This window comes from Podarcis cretensis (genome assembly GCF_951804945.1).
Source record: "Podarcis cretensis genome assembly, chromosome: 4".
Classification (NCBI taxonomy): Eukaryota; Metazoa; Chordata; class Lepidosauria; order Squamata; family Lacertidae; genus Podarcis; species Podarcis cretensis.
Genome location: NC_137173.1, coordinates 57,493,604 through 57,504,698, shown reverse-complemented (window position 1 = coordinate 57,504,698; position 11,095 = coordinate 57,493,604). Strand labels below are relative to the sequence as shown.

General features: G+C 41.1%; 1 protein-coding gene across 8 annotated transcripts in view; it reads right to left on the bottom strand.

Moving 5' to 3' along the window:
* Nucleotides 1-563: 563 nt before the first annotated feature.
* Nucleotides 564-11,095, bottom strand: part of PDE9A (phosphodiesterase 9A) — a 68,707-nt gene continuing 58,175 nt past the window's right edge. For 7 of the 8 annotated variants that reach the window (XM_079974642.1, XM_079974643.1, XM_079974644.1 and 4 more), the window contains 7 exons: nucleotides 10,630-10,786; nucleotides 8,096-8,209; nucleotides 7,650-7,754; nucleotides 6,383-6,511; nucleotides 5,861-5,956; nucleotides 4,103-4,174; nucleotides 564-3,472 (listed from right to left, as the gene is read on the bottom strand). In XM_079974642.1, coding sequence (XP_079830768.1) covers nucleotides 4,127-4,174; nucleotides 5,861-5,956; nucleotides 6,383-6,511; nucleotides 7,650-7,754; nucleotides 8,096-8,209; nucleotides 10,630-10,786 — 649 coding nt within the window. In that variant the 3' untranslated portion in view covers nucleotides 564-3,472; nucleotides 4,103-4,126. The remainder of the gene's footprint in view (nucleotides 3,473-4,102; nucleotides 4,175-5,860; nucleotides 5,957-6,382; nucleotides 6,512-7,649; nucleotides 7,755-8,095; nucleotides 8,210-10,629; nucleotides 10,787-11,095) is intronic. The other variant, XR_013838507.1, reaches the window with a different exon arrangement.

Sequence of the window (11,095 nt, the reverse complement as noted above, 5' to 3'; positions counted from 1 at the left end):
ATTTCTACTGTACTAGAAGCCCGTGGGAGCTACTGCCCACTGAACTGGTAGGGTGGAAGGTCTACTCCTTCCTTGGAATAAATGATACTTGTGCTTCAGCTTCTCTTTCCCTCCCTCCGTCTTTCCTTTTAGCTCTCATGCAGGTGCTCACAAGGCACTGCAGTATGTAGTATTTGCATTCTAACTCCCCTCTTTAATCAGCTCCATGCATGTCTGTCTGCCCCCTTTTTACTTCTCTCTCTCTCTCTTTATACTTGACATTAGATCCATCCAATCTCTACCACTTGGTAGATGTAATGCCAGAACTGCTTGTTCAACTGGAATAACCAACGTCTTATTTTTGTAACAACATGAACAGTAACCAATCTTTCTGTTTTGTAATAAACTGTGTTTTCTTTGATTCTCAGCTTTGGATTTTTGGATAGCTAATTCCCCACTGTGCACTAAGTCTGAGCTAATGATCTGAAGTCCCATGTTCCTCCTCTCCACATACATTGATTTGTATACTGGGATGACAATAGCAGTAGTTCAGGGACATTTGACAAATGTCAGGAATACAACCATGCTGAAGACAATATCAGATTTATTCTACTTCTGTTTGAAAAAGAAATTACAATAGTTTGGAATAATAAATTTTGTTCACTCAATGAACAGGTGCCTTCAAACAGCATGTAATAAACTAGAGAGATTTCATCTGTGGCTTGCTTCTTCAGCTGTGTGACTCGGGAAGAAGAATGCTTAGAAATTTACTAGCTCTGGTTAAGGATGCCTGTCCACATCCCATGTGGATTTCAGAGCAGATCGAACAGTATTTCTGGTCAACAGAAATGGATCAAAATGCAGTAATGGACCATCTCCCAAAATACATATTGGAGAGCTATCATCACCAAGAAAAAAACATCTACACACAAACAATACAAGAGTAAAGGTTTGCTGTTCCAAAATGTTTTGTCACACTTAAAGGTGACAAACTGATTTTTATTCAGTGCTGGAGAGCCAGGTGTTAGTCACTGAGATCCTTTGGTAAAGGGAGCCTGAGTGTTAGCAAGATATCTCCTGTTTTGCATGGAAGAAAGTCTGAGCACCCACCTACACAATTTCTTTTAAAATCCAAACTGAGATTCAGAAAGCAGCTCTGCAGCTCACAGGCATATGGCTTGGGTACATGTGCCCTTCAAAACGGAGACACAAGCTTCCTTGGATGGCAACGCCTTCCTTATGCATTACTCTAGATTTATCAACTCACTTTAAAAGCAACCTAACAAAAGCCTATGTAGAAATTACAGTGCATACTCCATTTAAAACATATACATACATGAAGAGTACATAGAGGTGCAACGGGATTTCTTACATTTCTCCCAGAGCAAATCCAAGGCATCTTTCATAAGCCACATCTTTCATTTTGCATCTTGTGCTTTACTTTCATGTACATTTCCAACAGGATGCTGTGGAAGGCATACATGACCATCAGTTGCACTAAAGGATATCTCCCTTGGCTCGTACTTGAATACTGATGTGTCTCTAGACTTTGGGAGAACTAAGAGCATAGAAGGGGAAATTTCACCAGATGTAGGATTCCCCAGTCCTCTCTCTTGTACAACAATCCTTCTGTGGGTCTGAATGTGAATGCTCAGGGCGCTCTAGTTGCTGGCACTTAAGTCCTGCCCCTGTCATAGGCTTTCTAGGGGACCTTGCACAAACCAGATTACAGTGGTACCTTGGTTTACAAACTTAATCCGTTCCAGAAGTCCGTTCTTAAACCAAGGCGCGCTTCCCTAATGAGGCCTCCCGCCGCTGGTGCACTTCCACCGTTTGGATTCCGTTCTTAGACTGAGGTAAAGTTCACAAACCTGGACATTATTTCCAGTTTTGCAGAGTTTGTAAACCAAATCGTTCGTAAACAGGACTGTTCTTAAACCGAGGTACCATTGTAGTTTCTTCATGCCCGACGTTCCTTTCTGTAACCTGGGAGCAAAAACCCATGCCCATTTCAGTTGGATACGTTGGTCCCAAACTCTCATTGTTCAGTATTAAAAGGGCACACTGTCAGCATTAACCTTAGCAATTCCCATCCAAGCAAAATGGCTGCCAGCTTTTGTCCAATAAAAGGTGCCATGTGAATTTAAGCGCTGTATTAATCTGCCCAAGTAGGTCTTGAAGTCCACATGCAAAAGTTTTTCCTAGCTCTACATCTCAAGACCCTTCTAATTGTGAGGTTTCAGAGACTGAATCTCAAACTGTAAGCATGGAAAACACATGCTAGTAGTCCTTCACTATCACAGACCCTTCTCAGGCACTGGGTGTATGGTATATTCTCCACAGAAAAATATACTAATTATAGAGCCTTCATTAAACAAATCTCAATTATAGAGCCTTCATTAAACAAATCTCATCTAGTCAAATCTAGACTAGATTCTTGCCAATGTATGTGTAGGCAACTATAATGCCAGTTTATCAGAGTTTTCGGTTAGCTGATTAGTTGAGATGCCCCATTCATTAAACCAGAACATGATGCAGGAAATGTAAATAAAGTAAAATAAAAAAACTTGTGAAAATATCTTCTTTGTTGAAGAGTTAGCTATTTATTACATTTATACTCCACTCTTCCAAGAAGGAACACAGATTAGCTTAGTTCTGGTTCCTCTGAAATTTGAGTTCCTATCCAAGCAGTTTACAGTGCTAGACCTGTCAAACTTTGGCAACAGGAGCTGCTTCATGTTCATAACATACTTGGGGGCCTTTTCAATTCTCTCAGTGCTCAGGGGTAAGGTAAATGGAAACCTGTAGGCCACATCTGTCTCTGTAAAGGACCATCATCTGTACCCCTCAGTTACTGACCCAAAAACAAAAGGGGGAACAGCATATGCAGAGAGGGACTAGGGCAGCAGGGCTGAGGGACTGGGCTATCACTTCGCCCTCCCTCCTGAAGGGTTTTCCTGGCCAATAGTTGCTGACCAGAGAAGAGAACATTAAGCTTCTCAGCCTGCTATTAGTTTTGTCAAATCCCTCGGCAAGGTGACACTTCTAAATCGTACACAGACATATTGAGATAAATTATTCTTACTTTAACGCTACACAAAACTACATTTTAAAAGATTTCTAAAACAACTCGCTTATAAAGTACAATTTTTCCCAATACATCTCCATATGACAACCAGAAGCAGTTAAAAAAAGAAGAAGACATATAAAATCTTAAAAAGAGAATAATTACAGCAGCCATTTTTTGGTATAAGAATATATTATTTAGAAGATTACTTTTTCTTTAAAAAAATGTACAACAGCAGAGATTCCTTATTGTTTGCATCCATAAGGATAAATACTAGGGTTCTTTTTTTATATAAAAAAGAAACTTGGAAAAAGTGCTTGTGGCAGTGTCAGCTGTTCAGTCTCATCCTCCGTCAGTGCTGTGCAATCCCATGATGCTTAGCTAGACTTGGCAAACCTCTAAAGGATCTTTGTGTCCATTATAATGCTGAAATTAAAATACAAACATCGTTAGGCCCAAAGAATGAGGTCTCATCCACTCAGAATAATTTTTGGCAGAGATCAGACGTGCTGATTCAGCACACCTTTTAAGCCACACTCACAGCAACTGTGGTAATCCCTATTTGGCCACATTTACACCATACATTTAAAGCATTAAGAGATCACTTTAAAGAGCCATAGCTTCCCACAAGGAATTATGGAAGCTGTAGTTTGTTAAGGCTGCTGGAAGTTGTTGAGAGGCCTTATTTTGCCTCACGGGGTTACAATTCTCAGAGTGCTTTAACAATCAATCCCTCTTCTTAGGGAACTCTGGAAATTGTAGTTCTGTAAGTGGACTAGGACTCTCCTAACAACTCAAGAGAGTGCGCTCTCTCTCTCTCTCTGCTTTTCATTACTGGATTTATATTGTATAAATAGTTGGTCAAAAATGCATTACAATTCTATTTTATTTTGTTTTTCACAAGCATATGTTCAATATATTGCAGAGAAATTAGTTGTATTTTATCAATTTATTTGCTGAAAACACCTCATGCCATAGGCAATTTTCTTTATAATGTTTTAAATGTTGTCACCATGTTTCTTAATGTGAAAGTATCATTTAAAGAGGGATAATTACCCTGATGTGCCTTGCCTTTGCTTTTCACTTCTCCTTGCTTCCAATTGCCAAACTTTCGTTCTTCTTCTGTAACTAGTTAAGAGTAGAATGGAATAATTAACGATGGCAGTCATGAGGCATCTGATTTGTCAATATAGTAGCCACCGAGTCATTGGCACAACCCAGCAAATATGATCATCAGTGCATGAAATCTGTTCATTTCAGTGGAGTTTCCTTACAATGTGCCCCATAGGATCAGTGGTGGGTGTACAGGAACCATTATTTTTCTCTCTGGTTGTTAGCTTCCTCTGGGTACCACCACACGAAGACACCAGTGGAGAATGCATGAGAGTGTGAGCTGGCTTTTGAGTAGGGGTGGCCCATCCCGTTTTGCCACCCAAGAGAGCCAGTGTGGTGTAGTGGTTAAGAACGGTGGACTCGTAATCTGGTGAACCGGGTTCACGTCCCCACTCCTCCACATGCAGCTGCTGGGTGATCTTGGGCTAGTCACACTTCTTGAAGTCTCTCAGGCTCACTCACCTCACAGAGTGTTTGTTGTGGGGGAGGAAGGGAAAAAGAGATTGTTACCCGCTTTGAGACTCCTTAGGGTAGTGATAAAGCGGGATATCAAATCCAAACTCTTCTACCCGAGGCGAAATGGGAAGCTGCTGACTCTGTCTCCTGCCCCACTGCTGAAGCCTTACTGGAGTTGTGTGGCAGTACCTTCTGGTAAGATCTCGTGGAGCTCTCATGAGATGGGAAGAAATGGAACATGGTCGCTATAAAAATCTAGCTTGGAATGAAGCCAGATCAATAAAGCTAGGAGAATGAAAAGCCCATAGTGAAAAGATTACAAGGTGAAACACTGGGCATCATTTGGGGCCAATGCTGAAAAACTAAAAGCAGGCTTGTCTGTCAGTGGCTAGCTTAGCCTCTGCCACTCAGAAGGACTGCTCTGTCTTCATTCTTTGCCACTGCGATCCAAAGGCCATTTGACTGCCTCAGCAGGAGCCACAAGCACTTGACAAAGGAGAGCTATAATTTGCTCCGCATGTGTTCTGCTTTGCATGCATCATTTTCCTATTAGTTGCCTTATTACCAGAAGTGCTATGCTACTATGCTTAAATGAACCAATTAATTCATGAAATTTGTACATCCCTGTTTTATTGGCATCGAAGGGAACCTGTGGTGACTTCCTTCCAGAGGGCATTATAGCATTACACATAAGAATGTAGGAATCTTTGCTTCAGCGTGAAAATCACAAAGCCTGTTTTATCAAACACAGTTGTAAATGAAGTTAGAAAATCTTCTCGTGTTCTGTGGTGTATTCACAGCCAGAATTAGCTATACCCTTTGGTTCAAAAGTTCCCATTACATTAGACCTGTTCCTCAACTTACTATTAAGGCTGTACTCCTACATACTTATTTGGAAGTAGGGATGGGAAGAAATTTGATTTGGTTAGGATTTAACGCAAACCTACCAGTTTGCAAAATATGTGACTGAAGCACAGCTATCCTTCAAAATTTGCACTTCTATAAAATTTGCATTTATATGAATTTTGTATTGCATTTCTTGAAACAAATAATGCACACAAAAATGCATATGGTTGGGCAAGTATGTGCAAAAATGCATATATTTGTGAAAATGGCATATAAAAAAGTGTATTAGGAGAATTCTTGCAAGAAAAACCTCAAAATCCTGATTCATCTAAGGGAGTCTGGGTGTTGCCTTTTCAGCCTCTGTAGTTGTCCAATCCCACAAACAGAAGCTTGTCTTACCTCTTTCACAGCATCATCTATTTGCTTCAGCTCCTCATAGCGATCCCTGGATTCCCAAAGTGGTTGGAGCAATACTTCTTCAACCTCTGGAAAAAGCTAAAACAAAGCAAGAAAGGTAAACTAAAATTGTTTCCAATAACTATGTGTTTTGAAATGAGAAAAATTCAGCATGCTAGCATTGTATAAATGAGTTATTAAAAGCCTGGAATGTTAGTAACCACACACACACACAAACACACACACACATTCCTATGCATGCTAATGGCAAGTTTTTCCTTGTGGTGGATTTGTAGCCTTCCATCCCTTCAAGTTGTATTTTACTTGTAAACACCTATGAGATGATTGCTAATCACATTGGGTGTTTCCAAACAGTTGTTTTTTTGTGGGTGGGTTTCAGTTGCATACCAGGAAATCCAGGTTGTGCAATTAAAGTGGATTTGGGGTTCTTGCACCCCTCAAAAAAGCTATGAGAAAATGCACTTGATCCAAGGGCTTTTGATCAATCAACTTCTTTGACCTTACCTTTGTTACAGTTTCAAACATTGGGATAAGAACAAACTTCAGGAAGCCTATCTGTGCTGTAGGTTTGGTCACTTTGTCTCTGTCCATGAAAGGGGCCACCGGAAGGCCTTCTGACTTTTCCCGGTCACTCTAGGACAAAGTGTAGCAATACATTAAGTAAATTCAAACCAGTGGTCAATATTTATCTAATTTGGAATGATATAATTGGTTACTATGTGTGACCTGTTTATGCTGTATTATTATTTTTTAAAAAAATTATATTTGAAAGATGCAGCTGAAAGATTTTCAGACCTACAGAAATTTGGGGCGTTAGAGGAAAAGTGGGAGGGTGGCAGAGACATCTTCTGGGGGTTCTCAGCAGGGAAGATTATGTGCACCCTAAACACACTTATCTGGAAGTAAGGCCCATTGAACCCATTGTAGGATTGCTCTGCAAATGAATGAAGGGGAAACTGAACATTCTTTCATCTTTTGCTCTTTCTGCCATTATGCAATGGCTTTTTTGGCTGTGATTTAAAATTTCCACACTGGGAACATGTTAAATCAAGAAATAATAGAACTGCCTTTTTGTGCTGCCTATCACAATCAAGCCTTACTTGGTGTGATGCCAACTGCCACAGCTTGTATATACACATCGTGTTGACGGATTCGAGAGGGCAAGTGGACTGCTCCTTTTTTTTTGTTACTTCCTGCAGTCATCTCCAAATGAAATCCGGTAAGAAATGATAACGATGTGGCACCATAAGGCGCTTTTCCCCAACACTAATGAGATTGTCCTTTTGAAATGATCACAGCACTTTCTTTCTTTTTCTTTTCGCCTTTCTCTTTAAAATCCCCCAACTTTTCAGTTCTAATAGGCTTAGTCATGAATGGTTCAAAGTCACAGATATAAATAATCTAAACTTAACCTACATGGTGCTGCTTATTTAGCTGACATTTTCTACAAAGTCCTTGTCCCTGTTTGGTTTCAAAATGGTTTACATGCTGAGTTAACTCCTAAAAACAGCCCTGTTAGAGAAAACAGGCAGCAATCTGCTAACATTTGCATTTCTGGGCTGTGATTGCCCTTTTAGGCTACAAATTACAGTCAATTACAGTCACTTTTATTCAAAGTACATCATCAGAATGACACACTTTCAAGACCCTGCTGAGAAAGGGTCTTTCATCTTGGTGGGCCTAGAAAGTCAGGCACTGTTACTGGATAACTTCCAGCTCTCTTGTATTGAAACATGAACTACTATGGCAGTTCCACTGGGTGTACCATTACCTGCATAAAATACTCCTCTAATAAGCAGTCTACCCATGGCTCTGCCACTTCCATTGGGCGAACTTCATTGGAGATATCACAGCATTTGATCAGGACCATCTTTAGCTGAAAGGAGGAGAGCATTTTACAATGTGGTAAGAAATCTGCCATGTTTACCTGCACTTATTACCAGGCAATGTTTCCTTCATTTCTCAGTGAGATGTCAGCACTGAAAATAAGGGCACCTCCAGCTGTGGCTGTACACAGCAATGAGCTGTTCTTGCTATTAAAGTGTATTTGTACTGTATTTGTGCTCAACTTTCAGCTCCTACTCCTGCTACATGACATGTCCTGTGACACCCCCCCCCCATTGGTGCCTCCACACTGGCATTGTTTGACTCAGGCTGTTGTTCCTGTCCCCCACTTTGCCCCCCTTTAACATCTGAAAACAGAGAATATTGTCTTACCTGGGTCACATGCTCCTCATTTGAATAGTCAAACTTGTCCAGTATTTCTTTGAAAGCGTCCAAAATTTCAGCGTGCCTTGCCATGTCTGTTGCTAGGATTAATGTAATTATCCCCTGTGTGAAACAAACCAACCAACAATATTGTAAGACGTTTATATTTCTTAAGGTAGAAATGCCACTACTTCACCTATGCTTCCCCTCCACTCCAACAATTTACCCATTTAACAGTTTTGTGCCAAGTTCTCACACTTTTTTTTTTTTTTGGACTCTACGAAGATGCTGGGGAGCAGGAGAAAACTCTAGAGATAAAAGCCAAGCTGTATATTTGTTTTGTCTTTTGGAAAGGAGAGGCACATTGAGAAGCCTCAGTTCAGAAACCAGGCAGAGGGCCTTCTCGGTAGTGGCACCCACCCTCCCAACTTTTAAAAGTAAGATAGTTGCTTATTGCCTTGACATCTGAAGGCAGCCCTGCTTAGGGAAGTTTTTAATGTTTAATGCTGTATTGTGTTTTTAATATTCGGTTGGGAGCCGCCCAGAGTGGGTGGGGTATAAATAATAGGGGTATAAAGAATTTTGCAAAGCGGGCATCAACCCAATGTGAAATAGAATGCACCACTGAGCAATGATACGTAAGGGTCAGAGGTGCAGCTAGATAATTTCAGATCCTCAATTTTGTGGGATGTGATATGTAAGTTGTTAAATAGTGGGAAAGATGAAGGACACAGCTTTGTCAGATTCACAGCTCTTTATTACAGCAGTTAGAACTGCTCCTGGAATCAGACTGACTGCAGCCTAGCTGGCTGCTTTCTATAATACTAAGTAACTTGTAACAGTAGCAACTCCCAACTAGCTAACCAATCAGTGAGCGACAGTTCTCAATCCTTCATTTGCATACTGGTGGCCCTGAGTGAGAACTGCAGCTAATCTTAATACATAACGTAAGTAACAGTCAAGTACAACATTCCTTGTTTTCCTAGAGTGGACATGCTAGGGGATGTTTGGTCCAGCTAGTCAGAACTTCCTGTTTCTTCCTGAGCTGGAACATCCTTCCTTTGCATGTGACTAGAGGTGGGTGTGACTTTACCTGTCCAGGTAACAAAAGCACAAGGCACGCAGCACTTTCTCTCTTTCTGCTCCCTAGAACTGCTCTTAGCCACACAATGGGAAACCTGTGGGCTTAATTTGTCAAGCTTTTAAGTTTCCTTCCCCATAGCTAATAGCTACTGTGTGTGTTCTAGACTGGGGCCACGGTGCAAGGAGGGAAAGATATGACCTTCCTTACTATGCCCCTGATTCAGAATTGGGAATCCCAAGGTTGCTTTTACAAAAATGAAAACATTTGGTGTTTAAAACCAAGAGCTGCAACACTGAAAAAACATATCAGAGTTCTTAGGCAAATTGATCAAGGCACATGCGATATTCAAATTGGTGGGGAAAGACATTTATTTTATTTATAGATAAAAGGTAAAGGACTCCTGGACAGTTAAGTCCAGTCAAATGCAATTATGGGGTGTGGCGCTCATCTCGCTTTGAGGCTGAGGGAGCTGGTGTTTGTCCATAGACAGCTTTCTGGGTCATGTGGCCAGCAAGACTAAACTGCTTCTATCGTAACAGGACACTGTGACAGAAACCAGAGTGCATGGAAACGCCATTTACCTTCCCGCTGCAGCGGTACCTATTTATCTACTTGCACTGGTGTGCTTTCAAATGCCTAAGTTGGTAGAAACTGGGAGAAAGCAATGGGATCTCACCCTGTCGTGAAAATTCAAACTGATGACCTTCCAATCAGCAAGCCAAAGAGGCTTAGTGATTTAGACCACAGTGCTACCCGCGTCCTTTATTTTATTTATATCCTGCCCTTCAACAGGTTCTCAGAGCTTTACAGAAAGTTATAAGTACATTTTTTTTAAAGAATCAAAACAAGAACACCAGAACACCACAATATAAAAGACTAGTTTGTGACCATGATATGGGAGGTGCTTATTTCACCAGGTTTGGCTTATTTTCTCAAACCACAACCAATGCTTAATTTCTAAAATAAGAGATGCTGAGGTTTAAGACTGCCTATCAATTTGACCTAATTATAGATTTTGGGGGTCTGGTTGTAAAGGTTTTGAATGGTAGCAATCACTCTGGACAAGCTCATAGGCACTCTATACAGTGCTACCTCGGGTTACAAACACTTCGGGTTACAAACACTTCGGATTACAAACCTTCGGGTTACAAACTCTGCTAATCTGGAAGTAGTACCTTGGGTTACAAACTTTGCCCCAGGATGAGAATGGAAATTGCACGCCAGCGGCACGGCAGCAGCGGGAGGCCCCATTAGTGAAAGCGCGCCTCAGGTTAAGAAGGGTTTCAGGTTGAGAATGGACCTCCGGATTGAATTAAGTTTGTAACCCGAGGTACCACTGTACTTTATGTTTTCTCCACATGTCTCATGACTGAGCCCAGGCATTTCATTAATAATAGCAGATGCTCTCTGACAATAATACACATTGACAGGAACTTTGCCACATCTTTTTGACCCATACCTGCCTAATCCGTTTGAACTGCTCCTTATCAACATGGGACACAATGTTGCATTCTGGCTGTGCAAGGATCTGGAAAGCCACAGCACAGTGATGGTTCTCCAGTGGGGAAATGTCATTGTAGCGCACAGCAAGCTCCGTCCGTGCATTAATTTGGTACCTGGTATGAAGGAAACACATAAAAAGAAATGCACAAGCAGCCCAAAGGTAAGGTGCCCATCTGTACTTTGAAGGCAATTTGAAATTTGTGGGATTCTGAACTCCTAGATGTGAGAGCCTCTCCCACATCCAAGTGAAGCTGTTTTTCAATGAGACAAATTCCAAAGGGATAGTCATGTTAGTCTGTTCTTGTAACAAAACCTTGGAGGGCTTTGTGTGGCAACCTTAAAAACATAAACAATGTGTGGCATAAGCTTTTCTGATCCAGAGCCCACCCTGTCAGGTGCATGTCAAAGGTAGCTCTATCTCA